This window comes from Dermochelys coriacea, chromosome 13 (genome assembly GCF_009764565.3).
Source record: "Dermochelys coriacea isolate rDerCor1 chromosome 13, rDerCor1.pri.v4, whole genome shotgun sequence".
Classification (NCBI taxonomy): domain Eukaryota; kingdom Metazoa; phylum Chordata; order Testudines; family Dermochelyidae; genus Dermochelys; species Dermochelys coriacea.
The window spans coordinates 26082856-26108483 of NC_050080.1; the positions used below are offsets into that span (position 1 = coordinate 26082856).

Consider the following 25628-nt stretch of genomic DNA (forward strand, 5'->3'; position numbering starts at 1 on the left):
TCTGCAAGTGAGTCTAAGATATTGTATGTAACAAGCACAGCGAGGAAGGTGGAAGAAGGTTAAAGTAACAGCAGCTTACTCTCATGCGGAGGCCTCTCTCTACTTGGCCTTGTGTGTGTCTAGCTACATCTATAAAATTGCTGTGCGAGTATCTTATGGCCATTACGCTATACTGTGCACTACGTGATGTCGCTCTAGCGCACAGTGTATATATGCGATGCGATGTGGGTAGAGCGTGTGCTTGGAAAGATTAGAGCTTTATCAGTAAATATTGATTTCGCCGTATACACACAAATCAACAAAAATATTCCCATTGATAATAGAAACGGACAGGTGGAAAGGAAAGAAAAATGCTGCTTCAGACCGTATTAGTGTTTGATTTAAGGCTATTTCCTTTGTATATTTTGACATGTGATGTTGACCATGGGTTTTAATGGTTATAAAACTAACTTTCTGAATCTGTCTCCTGTCATTAAATAACTGTCTGACCCCCCCCCCCATGTCTTGCAAGTATGAAAATTTAAATAGATAAAAATTGGAAATAAATGCTTGAAAATAAACATCAATATTATCCATCAGTTATTTAAAAAAAACCCTAATTCTGCCATGCCTACATGCACTATGTGATGTGGCTAGAGTATATATACCCCCATCACATAGTGCACAGTGAATATACGCTATGCCTAGCGCATTATATGATGTGCATGGAGTATATATGTACTCTATATATCACTGTGACTCAAGTTTGATTCTCAGGTACATGAGGGGAGGAGGGTATGCAAATCTGAAGTAACACCATTGAAGTGCCCCCTATGAGAGATGAGTTAACAGGAAAAGCCGTGTAATGCCGCACTGCTAGATGGTGTGATAAACTGTGATGCAAGAGCCCGCTGGGTTGCAGATAAGGGAGTTTACCATGCAGTTCACTCTCTCTGTTAATGGTGCCTCTAAAAACCACACTGCAAATGATTAGCCCTAGCCCTAGCCTTCACCTACCGTATATTAAGATTTAAGAAAATCTTTCTTCTGTGAGCAATGGGGGGGGGGCGATTGGGGTAAAATAATGCTGTATTAAAAGGTTGAAATTTCTCTATCCCTAGTGCTACCCATCCCTCCCCCGTTGGTGGAGAGTGTCATAAAGCCAGGGCTGTGCATTTCACCCCATTCCTGTCAGAGTTTCTGCTTCAGTTCACCATAGATTGCTGCTTCTCCTCCCCTCTCCTAACATGTGTGTGATTTATTTCCTCAGGAAAGCTCCGCACTTAGGCAGCAGCTGTCTGTCAGTGGGGCTCCTGCTCTTACCAAGCTGTACAGCTGGCTTTGACTGAGGCCAAGGAGCTTAAGCGACTGACCGAAGGTCACCCACAGAGCGAGGGACTCAGGATGGGATTAGAACCAAAAGACTCTCCAAGACCCTAGCTGCTAACCATTAGGCTGCCCTGCCTCATAACATGCTCCACAAGGGCAGCTTATGTGTGATGCGCTTGCTTGCAGCATAGGAAATGCCCAGGTTCAGATCTAGCCTCCAGTTTCCCAGTCCCCTTTATATATCTTCCTGGAGGGGGAGGAGAATGGCCCTTCTACTGGCTTGGCAGTCTCCAGGTCGCGGGGGCAGGGCTGGCGGGATGAGCCATGCTCATTGGTCTGCTAGGAGCCCTCATAAAACCCAGAAAGCCAGGAAAGTTCTTTATATGGGGAAACAGACTAGTTAGGCATCTTCCCTGCAGAGGGGCTGGGCCATTTGCTGCCTTGCAGACAAAAAGTGATTTGGCAATGGAGTGTGAGCAATATGGGGAGGTGGCTGAGATGTTAAATAAAACCCCAGAAGAGCTGGGGTGGAGGGAAATCCTAGTCTGTACGAGGGGCTAGGGGCCAAATCCTCAGCTGCTGTAAAGTGTTGGAGCTCCAGGGAAGTCAGTGGAGTTCCATCCCTGGATAATAGGACCCCACTGATGCCATTTTTAGCCTTGTCCTACAAGATAGAGGTCAGCACTGGCACTCAGGAGACCTGGGTTCTCGGCCTGGCTCTGCCACTGGCCTGTTGGGTGGCCCTGGGCATGGAGTGGATGGGTGGACCATCAAGCTCACTGCCCCACCTCTGGCTGTGGACAATACCTGCTACCTCAGGAGAAGGCAGGTGTCACATGCCCATAATGCACCTGGCCAATCACATACACAGGGGAATTAATTCTTCTCTGATTGCCTCAAGCAATTAGCTTTCACCCAGAGCAGCAGGAGATTTGATTGCTATTATCTTAACATGAATAGCTGAAAACGTTCTTGCTAATGTAGGATCCTGTCGTCTGTTATTCTCTCTGTTCTATGCATATGCATTGGCACATCCATTTGGCTGGGCCACAACCTGACTGTATAATCTATTCTCCTCAATTGTCCTTGGCCTTTATGCCTATCCAATTGTCTGAGCTGAGGCTGCACTGCCTCTTCCTGTCACTTCTCCAGCATGCTCCTGTCCCTGGTCTTTCATTGCCCTTCCAGCACATGGGAGAGCATCCCCATCTGCTGAGATGCTCCAGAGCATCTGACGTACCAATCTGCAAAACAATGTGATGGGGTAGGAAAAGGAGCCAAATGAAAGCTGGTGGGAGCCAAGGTTTTTAGGGATGCTAATAAAGGATAATGTCACCTTTTGTATTTCTGCAAGCCATGCCTGGGTTGTCATCAACACACCACTCTTGCTGCTCAAGCAGCTCCGCAGATGGTGACAGGCTGGCTCCAGGCTTGCAAAATAGACAGGTAACATTATCTTTCATTAGTGACACAAGCAATTCCTTAAAGGTGCCTGAGTGGAAAGAGGAATGGGTGCTTGGCCGTTCATTGAATGTTTTCCGTATAGCCACACTGCCCATCTTCTCTCCACCTCCACCCACAGTCAGCTCTAGTGGCTGAACATGAGGTTCCCTGGAAAGACAGATCCATTGAGGTTCAAGTGAACTCTCCGGGCAATGTCAGAACCCTCTGTTTTTTAGAGCTGGGCTAAAGTGACTTTCACTGCAGGGACAAGTCTTAACTCGTCATTTGCTTCTAATCTATGGCTCAAAATGCTCCAAACATGATCATTAAATACACCTGCCTGCCCACTAAAATAGGCTGAAGGTGGGTGGGATTGACTGGCATTGCCATAGGGTAGGCTTAACCATCTTTGCTATGAGGTGAGATCATCTGCCTGTGTGGGATGTTCAATCAGCCTCACCCCAAGGATCAACTAGAGTCACACTAGAGGGTGAACAGCTGAATTTACAGTACTGGGGGGGTCAACTGGCTCTACCAAGGGGTCAGCTGAAGTTGTCAAGGAGTGGGATCAAATGGCGTCACTGTTGGGATGATCAGCAGAATTTCCTCTGGGGAGGGATCAGCTGGACTGCCACTGCGTGGGAATCATATGGATTCAAATGGAGGCCAGAGATCAGTTTGATCTCAGCTGGTGAATAAGGTACAGTGCTTTCTCTCTGATTTAAGATCTTTCTTCTGAGAGCAATGGGGGGTGACTGGAGTAAAAGGGTGCTGTTTTAACAGTGCATGTTTAAATAAACAAGTTTTCTTAGCTATGTTAGGAATCCCATCTTTGAGTGTTAGCATTGAAACAATTATTAAAAATCTCATTTGCTTTTCAGCATTAATACAGTTTTTTCTCAGCATGGCAACAGAAACTGGCTACTCAGTTGCTATGATTATTTCATAATTTGCTGCCCACTGAATCAATTCCACTTTGAATCAGTTTCACTTTCAAGATCCCATGCAGGAGGAGAGATAGTTTAAGTCAGACAGTGGGTGTGTTGCAGGGCTGGGTGCAGAACCCAGTGGTCCCAATTACCAGGCCTGTGCTTCAGCTACTAGCCCATATTACCGGCTGGGATTTTTTAATTCTGTTTTCCAATGTAACAGGGTCTTCATTTCCAGGAAAACCTGGCAAATTATAGCCCTGGCCCTAAAGCAAAGCAGCCCAAGCAATGGTGATCTAGCCTGGCAGTGGGGACCTCAACCTTGAAGCTGTGACTGAGCAACAAAAGACTTCTCAGGCCAGGCCCATGAATGTCTCAGTAAAACCATTGTTCTGGTCATATGTCGTGCAGCATTTTCCTCAGGGGGACAGGATAACATGGACATAAACCTGGGCACTTGTCCGAGAAGAGACGTTTGCCATCCCATCACATTACCATAGCTCCGTGCACCACACACATCCGGTCCATCGTCCCCATTAAGAGGTCCGGTAACCACGGAAACACGAATGGCCACATGACGGAGAGCCAATCTGATCCTCAGCTCCTCATTTCCCTCGACTCCAGCAAGGCCCGGGCACGGTATTTGACAGAAGGTTTTTATTCAGCCCTAAAATAATGGGACAGGCGCCCATGATTTGCTGACAGTCCAACTGCTAAGCTGGGGACCGAGTGCTATCAAATGAAGCCACGCAGAGGCCAAAAAATAGCAGCCTGCTTGTATTAAGTAGTTTGAATTTGAGCTCTGGGGTCTACACGGCTCTTAAATATGGCTAGGGAATGTTAATCATCCCTTTTTCCTGTTGTTCTAACCCTAACACCTCAGCCTGACCGTTCTTCCACGTCTCAGCCTCCCATGTGCCATCTCTTCCTGCTCCCTTCTCCTCCTCGTTGTGTCCTGCCTCCCATCCGTTTCTCCTCCTCCTCTCCTGACTCTCTCAGCTCTATAATAACCTTCATTGTCTTGGCTTTTAGAACTTGCAAGGCACTGGCTCAGATGCTTTAGGAAGGAGCAGGGTGGAAATGCTTAGAGGGATAGAGAGAGCCTGGGGAGAGCTTTCCTTTCAGTGATGTGTGCGTGTTTCTTGTCTCTGTGGCTGCAGGATCATCTCCAGAGGGAGAGGGACCAAAGGGAGAACTAGCAGGAAGGCTCCTCGGTGTCACCCGTGAAGTGATGCTGTAGGAAACCCCGGGACCATGAAGGGGTTAGGAGATAACAGAAGCCGCCACGTCTCCGATAACCTGGACTCCCCTCAGGACTCTCTTTATGCAGCCCAAGACAGGAACCCTTACCTCCTCAGTCCCACTGACTCCTACCCCGTGGACCCCCGGTTTCCAGCCCAGAATTCCCTCCATAGTGACTGTCTCCTCCCACTCAACAACCAGATTTCCAACAGCAGCACTTTCCCCCGGATCCATTACAACTCCCACTTCGAGGTCCCGGACGAGAACCCCTTCCCAAGCCATGCCCAAGCCACTAAGATCAACCGCCTCCCCGCAAACCTCTTAGACCAATTTGAGAAGCAGCTGCCCATCCACCGGGACGGCTTCAGCACCCTCCAGTTCCAGAGAAGCGACTCCAAGCACCGGAGTGAGAGCCCCGGGCGCATCCGACACCTGGTGCACTCCGTCCAGAAGCTCTTTGCCAAGTCGCAGTCCCTGGAGGGCCCCACCAAGGGCAGCGTGAATGGCAAGAAGGGCACAGAGGACCCGAAGCAGAACCGAAGGAGCAAGAGCAAAGACCGGGCAAAGACCACCGAGACCAAACGCAGGCCCAGGTCCAACATATCAGGCTGGTGGAGCTCAGACGACAACTTAGACAGCGACACCTGCAGCTATCGCAATCCAATGGGCCTCATGACCCTGGGCAGGCAACCTGATCACAGCCAGCCTAGATACTTCATGCATGCGTATAACACCATCAGTGAGCACATGCTGAAATCCTCCAAGAGCAATAATGACCTCAAGGTCACCCCCTGCACCAATATCCCCATCAGCAATGAGTCCAACTACATCAAACGGGGCTCCTGGTCCACGCTCACCCTTAGCCATGCCCGGGAAGTGTGCCAAAAGGCTTCTGCCACCATCGACAAAGCCCTGCTGAAATCCAAGTCCTGCCAGCAAGACTTAGCCTATCATTACTTGCAGGTGGGTGCCGCACTGGGGTTTGCTTCTGCTCTCTGATGGGGGTGATATTCCACTTGGTAAGAAGGGCTCTGGCTCAGTGAGACCTGGGTAGGGTGACCAGATGTCTCCCTGGGCTAATTCAGGTGCACCTGCCCAATATCTTTTTCATGCCCAAGGCCCATTGCAAATGTGACTCTTCAGAGCAAAGCTCTTGTTGCCAGGAAAATGACCCAGTTCTATGTTCGGCTCACTAGGATGCACCTATCCCTAAAACTAACTTGATGTGTTTTGTGTCTGTACAACATCTAGTCCAATGGGCGCTGGGTCCAGGAGAGGGGCTGCTGCTAGGTCCTACTGCAATACAATGACAAAAATTTACCACAAGCCAAATGTTCCATAAAGGGGCATCTGATTTGTGCCCACAATGACACACCTGTTCAGGACCAGCACTATAAACCACTGGTTCACTATGTGGTATGTGTTTCCCTAAGTGGCTAATCCACATAAAAAGATAAAAGCCTACTACTACCACCAGTTAGTCCTCTAGCTCAAGTGGTAGCAGCTGACAGTTTAATGTTGCAGGGTCTCAGGTTCAAATTGTGCTGGATCATTGCATAAGTATGTTTAGACAGGTCGATATTTCAACAGGCACCACTTAAGAACACAAAACCTAACGCGTGCTTAGACAAGGGAATAAAAATAAACAGCTGGACCTGGGGGGTTGTGATCAGCTGGGCTGTGTTTGTAAATCACAGAGTGCATTTTTAACACAGAGGCATCAGTGGCTCTTCTGGCAGTGGGTTTGTGTTGTTCAAGGCACGATTAATTATTGAAAAGCAGCCTGCTCCTCAAGTCTTGCTTTCCACTTCCCGCAAATCAAATTACTGAGGAATTTATTGGATCAGGAATGTCGTTAGTTGTTTTCCTTTGTGATAAAGTGTTACCAGGTTAAATAGGCAACCACAAAATACTCCAAGCCACTCAACACTAAATATACAACTTGGGAAAAGCCAGAGTGCAGATGATAGCAGAATGAAATAACAGAGAGAAATAGAAACCACTCCAACACACCAGGGTTCCCAGCTACCAGCCCTCCTGAAGTCAGCTGTCCAGATCTTCCAGGCCCTTCCTAAGTTATTACCACTTCACTGGAAGTTTGGCCTGCGAGAGGATCTCAAGGTAAAAGAACGCATTACTTTGTGAAATAAATAATGAACCGCTCATGGGTTGTGGCCACAACTGTGTCCCCAGCCCAGATCCTCGGCTGGTATAAATGGATGCAGCTCCACTGAAACTGATAGAGTCGCAGCAGCTGGGACATGATTCCTTAGTCCCACTCCAATCTGCATAGGCAGCTGCCCAGGGCACAGAATCTTTAGGGCTACACCTGGCAGGATAGTTTCAAGGCATTGCTGTCCCTGCAGCTGTATGAGCAGCAGCAGCCAGGGCCACATCCCACCAGCCAGTGTGCACCAAGGGGCTGCTCCTTGCACTGCTAGGTAGTATCAGCCTAGGATCTGGGGTTTACTCCCCACACTTTCTACGGAAATGAAATTTGTGGGCTGAATCTGACTTTGACACGAGAGAGACCCGGGACCTCGCACCAAGGAGGGCTCAGAGCAGAGGTGTAGTTCAAAAGCTGTTACCAAACTGTGCTCTGTAAGTTCACTGGCAAACTTGGCTGAGCATGGAGTGGCCCTGGGCCATCTGTGTGGGTTCAGGTGACAGTAGGTGAGACTTGGTGGTTATGTGCATTCCCCCCACACTTGCTGCCCAAAGCCAGGCAAAGCCTGGTGGTTTGGGCTGAGTTTCCCTTTGGGCTTTTAGAGTTCCAACCGCAAATTCCAAGCATGACCCTCTGCAAAGCCAACCCACGGGAAGAGTCTGCTTCAAGCCCTGAGCACTCAACCGGCCAATTTCTGCACAGCCCTCTCAGGGAGATCTAGTGAGCGGGAGGGGGTCGCGTCCCCCATGTAACCTCAATGAATAGCTAAGTGAACAGCAGTGCTGAGAGCCCCGTCTAGTCATTCTCAGCCAGAGAAGGTCATGCATTGAACACCAAAAGGCAGGGAGGAGCATCCTTGGTCAAGGACATGTGCAAAATCCAAACAGACCCTTCTGTCCAGTTTGCTACTGAGTGCCCTGCCCTCGTGTGCCTCTCTTCAGTGGCTGGGGAGCGGTGCGGTGATTGAGGTGACATAACCCTGGCTCCCAAAGAAGCTCTGTGTGCCTCTAACTCAGGCCGGAAGGCAGCTGTGCCTTGCAGGAGTCGTGGTTAAAACTGGAATGGGCCTGAGGAGTAAAGCCAGGCTCCAGAGTCCAGACCCAGAGCCAATCTTCCCCACAGCTTGAGGGTGTGCAGGTCTGGGTCTTGGGCTCAAGAGGGTATTCAGAGGAGAAATTTCAATCCTGAGCTATCTGCTCCAAAAACTAAGGAGCAGTTACTGGGGGGAGGGGCAGGAAACAGTGTGGCTACACCAAGCCTCTACCCCGAGCCCTGGCACAGGCCTGGTTTGAGCATTGAAAAAGGTCACTGAATTTTTTTAAACCCTCCCCTTTCCCTTCAATTCGGCATGTTATGCTCTGCACTGCCAGGCTCGGACACAGGGCCCCCAAACACTGGGAGCCCGGCCTGGAGCCATTCACAGCCTGGCCAGAAGGACCTCAAAGTCTCACCAGGAAGCTAGACTTCCTGAGAGTTCAAGACCCAAAGACTTTGGGTGAGGGTCAGCTCCACAGCCATGTTGCCAGGTGTTCCTCTGGCACTTCAGAGCTTTTACCCAGCTGCCGGTGCCTGATCTGGCTCCCATCAAATCCATGGGACTCTTCCCATGGGCGCTGGAGTGAGAACTGTGGATGCTGGGCTACGTCATTGGCCCCACGCTGAAGAGGTGACGAATGAGTTGCCAGGTGCAGAGGGATGCTCCCTGATGACTGATTCCTACCTGTTGCCCCTCCTCTCCCCTCCCCTTCTGGCTAGGAGGACTGTAGTAAAGTGGTCATCAAGGGGTTAATGGGGTGACTCAGAGTATTATGGGCTAGAGCTATGCTATTCCCTATCCCTCTCTTACTTCGTGTTTGGGGTGGGGTATTTCCCCCACCCTGACATGACTGCATGCAGCAGCAGGTTCCCATCCTGCAGCACTGTAAGTAGAGAGTGTTTCTTGTGCACCTGGCTGTCCCGTTACAAGAAGGGCTCTGTGTACGGGAAAGGAGGCAGGCATGGGGGTGGGAACTGAAGAAGCTTTACTGCAGTGAGAGGCGTCGGAAGCCATTAACCTGCTGAGCAGGCATTGAACATTGACTACAAGTGTCCAAGTGAGGGGCTGCGTGTTGCTGTTGTTCTGGGCTTGGTGGCGTGCAAGTGCGGGTCGATCAGCAGCTTCAGTCCCCCGCCCCCTGGGGCCGCGATAACATCGATGGGCCCAGATGAAGCAGGGAGCTCCCAAGCCAATCAGAAGCTGCAGCCAGCACTTCTCCAGCCTCTTTTATTTATGAACGCTCAGTGGCAGTTATGTGCCTCTTCCCTTCCCCCACCCCCCATTGAGCTTGCTTCATGCCTTTGTGAAATGATGGCAGGTTGCCAGGATTACTGGGTATGGCTCTCCCAGAATAACCAACCTGACCATCAGAATGGTTCCCACAGCACTCAAATGCCCAGCATCCCAGACACCCATGTGCACAGCCCAGGGGCTAGAGCACTGCCCGGGAGCCAGGGGAGCTCCTCTGTAGACTGGCTGTATGACCCTGGGCCAATCCCTCTCCCTGCCTGCCCACGGGCATAAAGCATGTAGTGACTGAGAGGTAGGCTGGCAGTACAGAGGATTCCTCACTAAGGATCCCAAAGGGCTTGACAGACTCTCTGACCAGGGGATATATCCGGTCCTCAGCTGAGCCAGGAAGGGTTAAACCCACAGGGACTGCATTAGCCACCAAGCCTGGAGGGGAGCTGACCACTGGGGAAGGTGGGACCTGACAAAGCATGTCAGCTTCTCCTTGGGCAGAGAGCTGCTTGCGGGCAGAAGGTGCCAAGCTTCCTCCCAGAGACAGTCTGGGACTGGAGCATAGAGCTGGGAACAGGTGTCCATCCTCCTTCTCTCCCTACCAGGGGAGAGCTGGGGCTCCGTGGCTGTCCTCCATGTGGTGGCAGAAAGCCTGAGAGTGGGGCATACTTGGCTGTGTGGGTGGGGTAGTCAGGTGGCCCTGATAAAGAGGGAGCCTGGTGACTCTTAGTAAGAAGCAGCCCATTTAGAGACCATTCGGCTGAGACCTTGTTCCTGTGGTTTTACAAAAGGTAGATCGTGCCAAACCAACCTGATCTTTTTTGAGAAAGTAACAGATTTTTTAGACAAAGGAAACGCAGTGGATCTAATTTACCTAGATTTCAGTAAGGTGTTTGATACTGTGCCACATGGGGAATTATTAGTTAAATTGGAAAAGATGGGGATCAATATGAACATCAAAAGGTGGATAAGGAATTGGTTAAAGGGGAGACTACAACGGGTCCTACTGAAAGGCGAACTGTCAGGCTGGAGGGAGGTTAGCAGTGGAGTTCCTCAGGGATCAATTTTGGGACCAATCTTATTTAATCTTTTTATTACTGACCTCGGCACAAAAAGTGAGAGTGTGCTAATAAAGTTTGCAGATGATACAAAGCTGGGAGGTATTGCCAATTCAGAGAAGGATCAGGATATTATACAGGAGGATCTGGATGACCTTGTAAACTGGAGTAATAGTAATAGGATGAAATTTAATAGCGAGAAGTATAAGGTTATGCATTTAGGGATTAATAACAAGAATTTTAGTTATAAGCTGGGGATGCATCAATTAGAAGTAATGGAGGAGGAGAAGGACCTTGGAGTATTGGTTGATCAGAGGATGACTATGAGCCGCCAATGTGATATGGCTGTGAAAAAAGCTAATGCGGTCTTGGGATGCATCAGGAGAGGCATTTCCAGTAGGGATAAGGAGGTTTTAGTACCGTTATACAAGGCACTAGTGAGACCTCACCTGGAATACTGTGTGCAGTTCTGGTCTCCCATGTTTAAAAAGGATGAATTCAAACTGGAACAGGTACAAAGAAGAGCTACTAGGATGATCCGAGGAATGGAAAACTTGTCTTATGAAAGGAGACTCAAGGAGCTTGGCTTGTTTAGTCTAACTAAAAGAAGGTTGAGGGGAGATATGATTGCTCTCTATAAATATATCAGAGGGATAAATACCAGAGAGGGAGAGGAATTATTTAAGCTCAGTAGCAATGTGGACACAAGAACAAATGGGTATAAACTGGCCACCAGGAAGTGTAGACTTGAAATTAGACGAAGGTTTCTAACCATCAGAGGAGTGAAGTTTTGGAATAGCCTTCCAAGGGAAGCAGTGGGGGCAAAATATCTATCTGGCTTTAAGATTCTACTTGATAAGTTTATGAAGGAGATGGTATGATGGGATAATGTGATTTTGGTAATTAATTGATCTTTAAATATTCAGGGTAAATAGGCCTAATCCCCCGAGACGGGATATTAGATGGAAGGGATCTGAGTTACCCAGGAAAGAATTTTCTGTAGTATCTGGCTGGTGAATCTTGCCCATATGCTCAGGGTTTAGCTGATTGCCATATTTGGGGTCGGGAAGGAATTTTCCTCCAGGTCAGATTGGAAGAGGCCTTAGAGGTTTTTCGCCTTTCTCTGTAGCATGGGGCACGGGTCACTTGAGGGAGGCTTCTCTGCTCCTTGAAGTCTTTAAACCATGATTTGAGGACTTCCATAGCTCAGACATAGGTGTGGTTTTTCGTAGAAGTGGGTGGGTGAGATTCTGTGGCCTGCGTTGTGCAGGAGGTTGGACTAGATGATCAGAATGGTCCCTTCTGACCTTAGTAACTATGGTTCTCTCCGATCCCCCCATTATAGCAGGGTTCTTGGTATGGAAGCAGCAGCTTCATATCATAGGAGTTTATCTCCTTGGGGTGCAGTAAGCACTAGGCCCTGAGGCTTCGTTTTAGGATCCCGAGTGCCATGCAGCCCTTTGCCCCCCCCCACACTTAGCAGGCCTGAAAGTGGCTACCCAGCCCTGCCCTTCGGGTTGCCAACTTTCTATTGGCCCAAAATCGAACACCCTAGCTCCGCCCATTCCCTGAGGCCCTGCCCCTTTCCCAAGGACCCCCCCCCCCACTCACTACATTCCCCCTCCCGCAGTGGCTTGCTCTCCCTCACCCTCTCTCATTTTCACTGGGCTGGGGCAGAGGGTTGGGGTGCGGGAGCGAGGGGGCTCTAAATGTGGGTGTGGGCTCTGGGGTGGGGCCAGAAATGAGGAGTTCAGGATGCAGGAGGGGGCTCTGGACTGGGGCAGGGAGTTGGAGTGCCGGGGGGGGTGAGGGTTCCAGCTGGGGGTGCAGGCTCTGGGGTGGGACTGAGGATGAGGGGTTGGGGTGCAGGAGGGGGCTTCAGGCTGTGGGGTGAGGCCAAGGAATTCAGAATGCAGGAATTCAACTGAACCAGTGCTCGGGGCAGGGGCAGCACGCACCCATGGAGCCTTCTGCCTGAACCCCCCCTAGGAGCCGGACCTGATGGCTCCTTCCAAGGCGCAGAGCGGTGCCCCAGGACAAGTAGGGACTAGCCTGACTTGGCTCCACAGCACTGCTGACTGGACTTTTAACAGCCCAGTTGGCGGTGCTGACCGGAGACGCCAGGGTCCCTTTTCAACCGGGTGTTCCTGCCGAAAACCAGACATCTGGTCACCCTACCTGCCTGCCGCAACCAGGCTGCGCCCTCTTTGCCTGTGCCCCTTTGTGTCTTCCTGCTTGTTCCCCACAGGAAGCCTTGGCCATTCTCTCCACCTGTGTGTGTGCATGTACATGTATGCATCTGAATGCTTGTGTGTGCACATGGGTGTGCATGCTTATATTTGCATGCATGTGTGTTTGTGTCTGGGCATGTGTTCCTTTGAACGTGTATGTGCATGCTATTGTGTATGTGATACATCCCTTTGTATGCATGTTTGCACCTGTACGTGTGTTTGTGTGCATGCTTCTGTGTGTGTAAACATGGCAGGGATGCATATGTGTTTGGGTGGTGTACATGCACTTTCAGAATTGCTTGTTGTCCCTAAAGCTCCTCCATCTATTTGGCTCCAGCAGAAGCAATGGTCACAGAGTGGCTCTTCTGTATATGCCCACAGTCTGGAAGGTGGATTTTCCACTTCACTGCCTTTCCCTTTATGTTAACGCTCTGTTTGTTTGGGTGATTAGGGAATGCTTTTGGCAGACTCATGGCAGGGGAGCCCTCTGCAGTGTTCAAAGCCCCCTCCCCCCTCCACTCATTATCCTTTGGCTAAGAATGAGGGACTATTTGCCCGAGAAACTGAATACAGCGGCTGAATGGCTGTAGTAGTGCTGGAACACAGTCCACTTGCCCCGGCGCTCTGCAGGGATAGGGTCAAGAGCGCCGGGACAGGGTTTCAGCCAGCAGTCAAGATCCAAGGCTGCAGTTTACAAGGGAGAATAGCGTTTGTGTGACTCCCCTCTCTGGGGCTTAGGGGTCAGAGAAAGCCACGTCCAGGGGATGCCAAATAATGGCAAAGAAGTGGAAAAGAAACTAAGGTGACACCATAAATCCCATGGGAGTTCCCTTTACTTACATGGATCCCTGCTCTCCAGGGAGTCCGTGGGCGTTTGCCACTCCCACTTGTCACTGGGATCAGGATTTGCCCCCAGCTGACCTGTCAGCTAGCTAAACACTTGGATCCTGACTGAACCCCTGTTCCTGTCAATGGCAAAACCTCCCCAGACTGCAGTGGGAGCAGGGTTGGGCCCGAGGTAAGTTGCAGACAGTGCTGGGGTATGTACAAGGTGAGGGGCAATGGAAATGTTAATACTTTTGAAAAAACCTAACACCCTTCTGTCTAAGACCTCACAGCCACCCCTGGGTGGTGTGTGTATTATCATCCCCTGCTGGGAGAACATCCCCTTCAGGCTGCTCTAATTCATGCACAGGCCACAGGTTACTTGCAGGCTTAAACTTGTGTAACTGGTGAATTATCTGTATGTTGAAGTCTTTAAATCATGATGTGAGGACATCAGTGACTCAGCCAGAGGTTAGAGGTCTATTACAGGAGTGGGTGGGTTCTGTGACCTGCAATGTGCAGGAGATTAGACTAGATGATTGTGATGGTCTCTTCTGACCTTAAGTTTATGAGTTTATGTCAGAGGCTATGTCACTGACCTCTGTAGAGTTACTCCTGATTTACTCCAGTATAAGTGAGCAGAGCATCAGCCCTGCTTTTCATATAGACATAGAAGCAGAAAACAAGATGGTGTAACAGAGAAACAGAATCCCAATGAATGCCGTCTTGTTTGTCCCGCGCAGGTGTGTGTGCTGGTTTAGGGCACTGGAGCTCTGTTTCCTTATCATGTTTTCTTTAACACCAGAGGCTGCACCTAGGGGCCAGATTCTCAGCTGTTGTCAGTCAGCGTAGATTTTAGTGGTGCTGCATCCGTTTACGGCAGCTGAGGATCTGGGACTGGATCTTCATCCATGTCTCAAGAGAGCAGAGCTTTAGAGGCTGTGAGTCAGGTGTTTAAAGGAATTTGGATGCAGACAGTTGCCCAGTGGGATTCTCAAAACCACTGCATGTTTGAAAATTCCCCTAGGCACCTCGCTGAATGTTAAGGTGCCTAAATCCTTTTAAAAACCCTGCCACTCTGCCAGCGAGTGACGTCTGGGAATCTGAGCAGGAGCTTTCTATCAGGCTTGTGCAATCACTAACAACTAAAACTGTTTGTTCCACTCTGGTGCATCAGATTCAACCAATTTCCATCAAAAGAGCTTTTTGCCTTTGATGGCCCTCAATTGGTTGTTCGAGCACCTCACGATGGCTTTGACCTTTGCATCTCGATTTCTGCTTTTGCAGGACACAAAGTAGTGTGGGAGGAGAGGGGGAGAGAAGTGACAGACAACGTGGCTAGAAGTGGATGGTTGCTGCAGTGCGTCCGTTAGTTTCTCATCAGTGAAGTCGATGGAGATTGTTAATAGGACAGTGCTTCATGGTAAATATATTGTGTTGGTGTTCTGGCACTGATGGTTTTTCACATGGCTTTGGCCAGAAAAGAGATATTGGGGCAGTTGGCATCTCAGAATATCCAACACCCTGCTTCATACGTGGCCATGTTAGCTTGCACTGCACAAGCCGATTTTGACACCACATGATGTAGTGCTTAGACCAGGCACCTGGGCATAGGGAGACCTGAGTTCTTATCTCTACCTTACCACTGAATCTGGAGGGTGAATCTGGGTGAGTCACATAGGTCAAGATTTTCCAGTGGTTTGTGACAGTGCGAGCCCAATACATCCTAGAGGGGGTTCAGAAAGTGCTGAGCAGCTGCCTTTGTAAATTCAGGCCCCTTTAAGGTGTCTTAGGTTGAGCACCCAAAATCACAAGTTAGTTTGGAAAATCATGGCTTTAACCTTTCTGTGCTGCAGCTCCCACCTGTAAAGTGGGGCCAGCAATCCTTCCTTTTTCCCAACCTTCGCCTTACCGAGCTGGGATGCTCTCGGAGGCAGGGACTGTCTCTCACAGTGTGTATGTACCTAGCACTATGGAGCTCTGATCTTGGTTGGGACCTCGAGTCTCTACATTGAGGTGCCTACATTTGTCCGTCAGTGTGGGTGATTAGCTGCCTCTTTGCATGGGCCCTCCTCTGCTTTGCATTCTCACCGTGTGTCCAGGGCAGGTAGCAAGCCGAGAAAGCAACATTTCCATTTCCCCAGCTGGGTCTCGGACTCCCTCTGCTCCCGACCCGCCAGCCCCACAGTGGGCACGGAGCTGTGCACACTGGCGCCGTAAGTGCTGTCAGTGCTAGGCGGGTGAGTGCTCCTGACGTGCAATTAACAAGGTGAGGACAAGGCAGGCAGAGAAATCCAATCTCCAGTCAGACGTGACTCGGAGACGGCCGGTGTAAAAGTGCTTCCAGAAGCCTCTTGTCACCTTCATTAGGAAAGGTCAAAGCCAATCACCCTGGCGGTGATTTGAGAACAGGGCTGTTACTAGGGTGATCTGTCACCAGAGCCAGCTCGCCATCCCCAGGGACATGCAGCAGGTAGCAGCAGCATGTTCCAGAGTCAGTGGCCACTCCCCAATAGCCTCTCTGCCCTGTGGTCTGTCTGGACGGCCATCCTGCCCTGAGGCGCACACTCCAAGCCAGAGCACGGAGCTGGGGTGCAGGTCACAGAGGCAAAGCACCTCCTGAGGCTGAGCTAACAATTGAGGCTGGGGCGAGTGACACACAAACCTTTCCCCACTGGAGATTTGCACTGAGTGTGTCACAAGTGTAGGGAGTTGGGCAGCCTCAGCCAGGTCTCCAGCAGAGATTCGGCACAGAGCCCAATGCCATGGCAGCAGCTGATCACCTCCCCTTCAGGAGGCAACATACCAAAGAGCTGGATGAACCCAGTGGGCCAGTGGGTTTTGGGGGGAACTGACAGAGAGAGGGCCAGGGAGTCTCAGGAAGGTCAAGAAACCTGGAACCAAACCCCACCCAAAAGTGAGGGCCTGGAGAGGTCTCTACTCCCCAGTGGTGTTTGTCACCGCTGTAAAGCCCCACAGGCTTGGCCTCATCTGGCACAAACGGTGCCATCTCTCTGGCTCTGGGCCTCTGCCTCTCTGATGGGGAGAGACCCAGTGCAGAATAACCGCCAGGGCCTACTCACCCCCTCAGGGAGTTGGGCTTGGCCGGGCTGGATTTCATGGGAGTTTTGCCAGTGACTTTGCTGGAATTTCAGCCAGAGCCCCCAGTAGATGCTGTAGGGGCACCTCAGGGGGCATTATCCAGCCCAGCCCTCCCAATGGTATGGGCCCATTGCAGCCTTCTGCCCTGACACACTGTGCTGGGCCTGGGATGCCCTTTGCCCAGTTCTAAAGAGTCACACCAGGGATTAGACTGCATACGAGTGATAATAGTACCCGATAACATCGGCCCCTGTCAAGGTTCCTTCCCCACTCTGAACTCTAGGGTACAGATGTGGAGACCTGCATGAAAACCCCCTAAGCTTATTTTTACCAGCTTAGGTTAAAACTTCCCCAAGGTACAAACTATTTTACCTTTTGCCCTTGAACTATATTGCTGCCACTACCAAGCGTCTAATAAATATATAACAGGGAAAGAGCCCGCTTGGAAACGTCTTTCCCCCCAAAAAATCCTCCCAAACCCTACACCCCCTTTCCTGGGGAAGGCTTGATAAAAATCCTCACCAATTTGCATAGGTGAACAAAGACCCAAACCCTTGGATCTTAAGAACAATGAAAAAGCAATCAGGTTCTTAAAAGAAGAATTTTAATTGAAGAAAAAGTAAAAGAATCACCTCTGTAAAATCAGGATGGTAAATACCTTACAGGGTAATCAGATTCAAAACATAGAGAATTCCCCTAGGCAAAACCTTAAGTTACAAAAAGACACAAAAACAGGAATATCCATTCCATTCAGCACAACTTATTTTCTCAGCCATTTAAACAAAACAGAATCTAATGCATATCTAGCTAGATTACTTACTAAATTCTAAGACTCCATTCCTGTTCTGTTCCTGGCAAAAGCATCACAGGGACAGAGAGAGCCTTCGTTTCTCCCCCGCTCCAGCTTTGAAAACATCTTGTCTCCTCATTGGTCCTTTTGGTCAGGTGCCAGCGAGGTTATCCTAGCTTCTTAACCCTTTACAAGTGAAAGGGTTTTTCCTCTGGCCAGGAGGGATTTTAAAGGTGTTTATCCTTCCCTTTATATTTATGACAGCCCCATAACACTCTCCACCCTCCTGCACCAGGCATAGGCCACTTGCTAACTGCCAGGAGCAGGCAGCAGTGCCACAAGGTCAGCTTAGTGCATCCTGGGCCATTTGGAGCTTTCCTGCATCTTCCCTCTTCTCGAAAGCAGCTGGTCTTTGGACACCCAATCTAAATGAGACGGGCCATTGGACTGATCTGCTCTGACAATTCCTGTGTCCCTACCTCGGGTCTCTTTCCCCCTTAAGCTTGTTGTTCTTCATAAGGCCCCTGAATTCCCACCTGCTACCCAAAGGGGCCACTCCCGGATTCAGTCTAGTTGTCTCTTTTTTCAGTGAAAAAGGATAGCGAGCCTGGCAAGCCGCCTGACTAGGAACCCGGCTGCTTGTGGTCACAAAGCAGAGTGAGAAAATGCCAACAGAGTAGCGATGCTGCCCGAGCAAATGGCATCCGTGCTTGGTTAAAACAGCAGCTCTCAAACCTTCCCGTACTTGGACCCCCACCCCAGCATCCTCCCCTCCTGTTTAGCAATATGGGGAGGACGGGGTGGCCGTGACCCCCGATAACTGTTTGTGGCCCCACATTGAGAACTCCTGTGTAACAGGTATTGATTAGCACACACAAATATCTCTAGGGGATTTCAAGAGAAAAGCTCGTTCTCCTGGAGCTAGGCTTTTGGGTTGGACGATGCAAATGAGAAAAGGAGAGTTGCTTCAGATTAGCCCTTCGGTTTGACAGCACTTAGCCATGATACCACACTTGGCATTTCCAGTCACTGAGCAAACATTAACTGCTTAATCCTCTCTGCAGCCTGGAGGTAGGTAAATAGGACTCACTCTTCTGTAGAGGCAGAATCACCAGCTCTGGTGAAGTGACTTGCACAAGGCCAATGGCAGCACTTCACTACTCTCCAGTACTGGTCCCAACCCAGCAGCCTCCAGCAGCAGCAATGCTGCAGGGCTTGAGAAGGTTACGGTCATGCACATTTCTGTAAGGAAGAGCTGGAGTCCGAACTCGGGAGTCCCTGGTTCCTTGGCCCGTGTCCAGTCTATTCTTTATTTACATTGTGGTAGCACGTAGCAGCCCCCCATTGTCCCCCCACTAGAGCCCCATTGTCCTGGGTGCTGCAAGTACACACGGTAAGAGACAGTCCCTCCCCCAAAGAGCTTGCAATCTAAAGGAAAGAGACAGACAAAGGATGGGGAAAATGTTACAGTTGAGGAACTGAGACACAAAGTGACTTGCCCAAGGTGATGCAGGAAGTCTGTGGTACAGCAGGAAATTGAACCCAGGTGTCCTAAGTCCAAGGCCAGTGCCTTATCCACAGGACCACCCTTCTCTGTCTAGTAAGCCCCTAGCTTTCCTTATTAGAAGGTGTTGACAGGCATCAGGGGCTCTCAAGACCAATTCATCCTCCCTTACTCCCATTGATTTCAGTGGGACTGTTTGTCTAGTAAGGGATTAATCAATCTTACGATGGCAGAACTGAGCCTTTCAGCTGGAAATCTGTGAGCTTCTTAGGGGATATTAGAAATTGAGATCCCCCTAAGCCAATGGCCTTTATTCTCCTAGTATTTGTCTCATCTCAGGTTTTAGTCCACTGACAGCTCCATGAATCAAGCATTAGTTGACAATTCAGGGATGTTGATGAAGATCTCTACAGCCCAGTATCCAGTCCCATAGCAAGAGAACAAGAGAGCATCACTCCATTAAATCAGTGGCCAGGAAATGCAGTATTCAGAAAAGCAAACCATTTTTTTTGCCCAGGTGCAAATCACCCACGCGCTGAGGGCCCGGCACAATCTCTGCACACCATACTAGCCCAATCAGGCTCTGGTGGGACTCAGAAGGTGCTGGCCCGTTGCACCAGGGTAAATCTCATCTACAGCGCGGGGCCAGCCTGCAGCATTTTCTGCCTCAGGAAGTCGGGTAGCTGGGCTTAAGGAAGGGCTGGCTAACTGGTGTAATGCTACATGCTAATATATGTGTCATCAAACTTCATGCTTCATGCCATAAGGTGATGACTCTAGGAGTCAGGAAGGACTTGCTTTGCCCATACACAACATAGCATAGTTTGCCAGGTGCATATTAGTATGAGGGGTTTTCTCCATTCCTCTGATGCGTCAGCTATTAGCCATGGCTGGAGCCAGGATACCAGATTTGAGGGGCCTGCTATGGTTCCTCCAACTCCCAGGTTCCTCTTCCTCCCAGAGGTTCTTTCCTTCCTTCCTAGACACAGGTGCTGCATTGTTTTTCCAGGTGCCTCAGGGAGAGTGGAACAATACACTGTCTCGGGACAAAGACAACGAGATCCCGTGCCGGCGCATGCGGAGCGGGAGCTACATCAAAGCCATGGGGGACGATGACAGCGAAGATTCAGAAACCAGCCCCAAACCTTCCCCAAAAACTGCGGCTCGGAGGCAGAGTTACCTCAAGGCCACCCAACAGTCCCTGAGTGAGCAAAGCACCGCGCACAGGTAACCAGCTCAGGGCTCCTTTGCACCCAGGTGCTCCAGGGTCAATCCCAGGGTGGTCCATGGAGTTCTAATGATGGCATCCACATCTAACCTGGAGCATTGCATGCTGGGCCTTCCAAAATCCATGTTGAAGATGGGTCAGGGTACCATCTCCTTCATTTTTTCCAGCTGAGTGTGACCTTCAGCCTCATGGGAAGTTATCAACGCTGCCTTCATTTGGGCAGCAGTTGGGCACCCTGGGAGGGGCAGGTTGGGAAGCAGGGAGTCAGAGGAGGATAAAAATGGGGAAGACAAAGTTAAGGTGGAGGAATGGAACATTGTTCCCCAGTGATTCTAAACTAACCCTAGGTGTGTGAAATTGCACAGGATCTCTGTCCCCGTGGCATGTTGGTTCGGAGAGTAGGAATAAGACATAGGGACAGGTCCTGAGGCAGTGAATTTTGGCGGTGTACCTTGCCTTCAGTGGAGCTACATGGGTTTACACCTAAGAGGATCTGACTCTTAAAGAGGAGTGAAGCTTAAACAAGGTGAAGCTGCTTAGACATGGAAGATGACTTGTAGCAGGGTGTCTCCCAGCATAGCCATATGTTCATATTCATATGCTGGCCTTTGGATCCCAGAATCCCTTTTCACTGTGGCACCTCCTTTGATGTGCTACTGCAGCTAATCTGAAGGATTCTGGGGAGCATCTGTAAGTGAAAGGCACCAGCAACAACTTGCATGGGATGGGATAGGGGACTGGGTGAGTTGCTAAGCTGGATGGAGGACAACAGCAAGAAAAGATGAGACCAGGAGAGGGGAGCCAAGGCCAAGTATTGGGGGTGGGGAGGTACCAGCTGTCTGGGATCCAAACAGAAAGTGAAGCAACTGGAGTGTAGCAAGGGAGAGTGAGATGTAAGAAGGCCCCACCTGTATATGGAGTAGGTGCTGCTACATACACCCTGTAAACAGCTGCTCCCTCAGCAGCCCGTGTGCTCTCCCCTGACTAGTGGTCCTGGTGCTGATTCCCTGAGCCCTTTAACAGCACTGGATTGAAATTCACAGAGGAGACAAAAAGTGGGAGACACTGCCAACTCCAGTGAGGACAGAAAGTGAGCTCAAAGGGACCAGGAGGGGGTAGACATGGAGACAGAAAATTAACCGAATGTGATTTGGCTTGGAATAATAAAAGTTAATATGTCCGGGGGGAAGTAATCAAAGACGCCAGCAGGGCAGGGAGCTCTGGGGAGCAGCAATGTGCAGAGACCTCAGCGCAGTAGTGGATTGCAAATGAGATGCGGCTTTACCGCATGATACGGCGGGAACAAGAATGTGGTTTGGAGGGTGGAATTGTGAGAGCATCTGGTCACCAAACAGGGAGGTAACAGCCCATGACCAGGGGCTTGGCTCTCCTCTTACTACACCGCTGTGAACCCAGTGACTTCCGTATGGGTTCTCCTGATTCACAACAGCATAGGAGAGGAGAATCAGGCCCTCCACAGCTCTGGGGCATCCGGCCCTCAGGTATCACATTCACCTCTGCATGCCTCAGTCCCAGGAAAAAGAGGACAAGCTGGGGGGAGTTCACCGATGCCGTAACTCAGGAGGCGAGATCAAAAGAGAGGAATGGCAAGAGAAGTGCTTTCCGTAAGGCCATCCAGGAGCAGGGAGGAGTTATTTGGAGGCACAGGATGACACTGAACCAAGGAAAGTGTTGCCTGGCTCTCAGGCAGTGGGCTCTGTCAGACTGCGCACGAGTGTCCCGAGGGGAGCCGTGCAAGGCCTATTACTTGGGGTGGGTAAGCCAAAGCACTAGAAAATGTGCTCTAGGGACCATTAGAGAGACAAGGTGGAGGCAGTGATATCTTTTGTTGGACCAGCTTCTGCTGAGGGGAGAGACAAGCTTTTGAGCCACAGAGCTCTTCTTCAGGGCTGGACATCACAGAGACCAGACCAGCTATGACTACACTGCACTATAGAGACCCCGTGCACTGGCCCTAGATGACTGGACTAGAGGGGGGTGAATAGGGGCTTGCCTACACTACAGGTTAGGTCGGTGTAATTTATGTCACACAGGGGTGTGAATAAGCCAGCCCCTGAGTGACATAAGTTACACCAACCTGAGCGCCAGCAGGGACAGCACTACCCCCTCTCGCGGAGGTGGAGTTGTTATGCCAACGGAAGAGCATTTTCACAAGACGCGCTACAGTGGCCCAGCTGCACCGGGACAGCTGTAGCACTTCTAGTGTAGACTAGCCCTGCGTCTGTTCCCCTCGAACGCCTGTACCTGAGTGAATAAAGTCACATGACCCACGTTCTGTCCTGTGCCTAGCTCCGTTCTTCTGACCGTTGCCCTGCTCCCTCATTCCCAAGTGGGCAAGAAAAATGGGAAGATCTGGGCACAAACTGAACGTATCCAAACTCAATAAAACATCCCACCCAGGCGAAGGGCTGCCACGGGACTAACTGGTGAATAAAGAAATCCACTCCTCTCTTAGCAACAGTGTGAGGCCGAACGCCGTCTGCTGGCCGCTCTGCCTTGCTTTTCCATCATCTCCAATTATTTTAGGTATCTCCTGTTTAGAGTCCTGTCACTTATCAGGAGTGGGCCATTCAGATCCAGACTGGCCAACAAGCATAAATAGGACCTGCTGCTGCTCCTGCCCATTCAGTGATTCTCAGCAGCCTTGGGGAAACCTTCCCTGAGATGCCCATTAAAACTGGCCTGTGTTTGGTGAAAAGGTCAATGGACGAGGCTGTTTATCTGCAGCAAGACCAGCAGGTTGAGTCTCCAATCTTGGCCAACCTAAAGGGGGATCTGACCTGCAGTACTGGGGTATGGGGGGGAGTCCAAGTAGAAATAGGGAGATGAGAAACCTCGATATCTTGATAGATTGAACGGAGGTGCAGAACAGTGAGTCAGGTCTCTTGGGTTCTAATCTCAGCTCTGCTACAGACTCACTGTGTGAACCTGGGCAAAGCACTTGCCAACTTTCTGCCTCAGTTTCCCCAATGGAAAAATAGTCTTAGTAGTATTGACCTACCTTATGGGGGGCGGGGGGCATGTGGATAAAGTGCATGGGGATCCTGGAGTGGAAGGCACTATGCATTTGCAAAATGCTGCTGCTAATTCTCCTGACTGCTCCTACCCATCACACTACTCCTGCTCCAGCAAAGAGAGGTATCCATGTTCCCCAAACAGCTGGAGAGAGCTCCCTTGTGCAGAGTCATCTCAGCAGCTTGATGAAAGTGCCAAACACTGTAGTGCAGAGGGTAAGGGACACCACTTTCTGCAGGCCACCTGAGCTCAGCCAGTGGGTTCCCATCATCTGAGCTGAGCTGTCTCGGGCAGGGCCCTCATTTGGAGTTGCCTCCTCTGTTGGTCCAACAGGAGCCCAAGGCTGTTAACTTCCAGGGCACAGCATGAAGTCAAACCCTGCTGTCCACACTCAGGCAAGCCCCTCCGTGGGAGATTTGCCTAAGGAAGCACTGACTGAGTAAATCACCCATCAGTTTGGGCCCAGCTCTCTCTCCTGGTAGGCGGTCGGCCTGGGTAGGTGATGGGGAGTGTTGGAGGGGAACTGTGAGGTGGGCAATGTTGCTGTTACTTTTTATTGGTGCATCTGACAAGCCTGGAGACAGTGTAAGGGGACAGTATTACACCCTAGGACTAAAGTAAACCCTGTGGCCTCCATTCCCAGTGCATTTCCCTAGTGATCTGTTTGGAAGCAGGATGAGTGAGGAGTGATGGAGAAACAGCCACACGATCCTTCCTTACTCATGCCCATCAGCACCTCAATAGTTGGCTGGACACAAACACTTGCCAAAGTACCCTGCTGGGGGGCCAGGCTATTCATCAGAGCCCTGATCGGAAGAGAGGGGATTACGCTGACCTCCATGATAGACGATCACATCAGGACAAGAGGCATCGGGGCCAGATCCAAAGCTCATTAGAGTCAATGAGAAAACTCCTGTTGATGTCAAAGGGCTTTGGACCGGGCCCTCAATGGCAAGGTTGGTCATGGACTCCAGCGGAAGCAGGTCCAGGCCCAGTTTGTTTCCTGGATCCTTGAAGAGGCCCTGAATTACGTGCTGGTGGCTGCACAGAGGCCTGCAGGTTGAACCCAGCTGCCCGCTTTCCCAGGCCTGCAGCAGAGTGTCCTGCATTGCAGGCTCTGGAGGTCACTGTGTGGCACTGCCCATGATCAGCCATCCAGAAGTGGCACTAGGCGTTCCTTTAAAATACGGCCCATGAAAGTCTCTTAGCAAGATGAGTTTGGGGAGGGACCTCTGCGCACCCGCTTCCCCGCAGCTTCAGCATGCCCGGCAGTGCCTGAGATGCAATTCTGTGGAGCAGTATTGCCACCCAGTGGCCATTCAGAGTTATCCTGCCCAGGTGTATATGTCTGTATAAACCAACGTCCCAAGAGAGTCCCTGTGGAACAATTTTGCCAGAGGATGCTGGGAAGGCCAAGACTATAATAGGGTTCAAAAAAGAACTAGATAAGTTCATGGAGGATAGGTCCATCAATGGCTGTTAGCCAGGATGGGTAGGGATGGTGTCCCACCCTAGCCTCTGTTTGCCAGAAGCTGGCATTGGGTGGCAGGGGATGGATCACTTGATGATGACCTGTTCTGTTCATTCCCTCTGAGACACCTGGCATTGGCCTCTGTTGGAAGACAGGATACTGAGCTAGATGGACCTTTGGTCTGACCCTGTATGGCTGTTCTTATGTTGTTAAGAGATAACCTAGTGTTCCTTAATCATCCCAGGGGCTGCCCAGGTTAGGCACAGATTCTTCCGAACACTGTTACCTGTCTATGTGGTATGGCAAGGGGAATTTATCCGTCATGGATCAGTGGCTCAGAGAAATCAGAATTAATTTGAAAGGGATATTTACCAGCACCTGAAGTAGCCTACCACACCTGTGGTGTGGCCTAGCATGTCTGTGACAAGGCCTAAGACATGTATAACATGGCCTCACATGTATGTGGCAGGAGTAGAGATGCTGCTGTACCTGCTGTTTTCCCTGTCTCCTGCATAAATGAGTCACCCTCCCCCAAACCACATCCCATCCCCCTTCCATCTCATACCTGAAAAGCAGACAGGAGGACCCCCCTCCCGCCCCCGCTCTTGTTCCTTCCTAGGAACTGAGATGAACACACATTAACTGTTGCCCTGTTTCATGATGACGCCTTCCTAGGTTCAGCTTTCACACTGGAGGGGTGAAATCCTCGTGAGTAGCCAATGCGTGTCCAGCAATGCCAACCCCAAACATTCAGAAATCATGACTCAGTGCCCCAAAATCATAAGGTGGGAGGTGTCTTTAGAATTTGCCTCATAGTGTTCGAGCCTTTAGGGGTCACGTTTTCAAGCTTTTCTCTGCAGCCACAAAGGCTAGCGATGAAAACTGAAAGGGTCAGCTCATAACCTGGGGCTTTAAGAAAACCCACCTATGTTGCAAGTCTTGCAACAAAATCACACAAGTCAGCAACACTGTGTGTCCCCATGCAATGATCATGAGAGCCAATATAATGCCAGAGG

At 50.4% G+C, this 25628-nt stretch overlaps 1 protein-coding gene across 4 annotated transcripts in view; it reads left to right on the forward strand.

Annotated features, from left to right (window-relative positions):
* The window catches only part of DLGAP4 (DLG associated protein 4), a 345726-nt gene that overhangs the window by 229769 nt on the left and 90329 nt on the right, over nt 1-25628 (forward strand). For all 4 annotated transcript variants that reach the window (XM_038369554.2, XM_043496131.1, XM_038369556.2 and 1 more), the window contains 2 exons: nt 4841-5885; nt 19887-20104. In XM_038369554.2, the coding sequence (XP_038225482.1) occupies nt 4935-5885; nt 19887-20104 (1169 nt within the window). In that variant the 5' untranslated portion in view covers nt 4841-4934. The remainder of the gene's footprint in view (nt 1-4840; nt 5886-19886; nt 20105-25628) is intronic.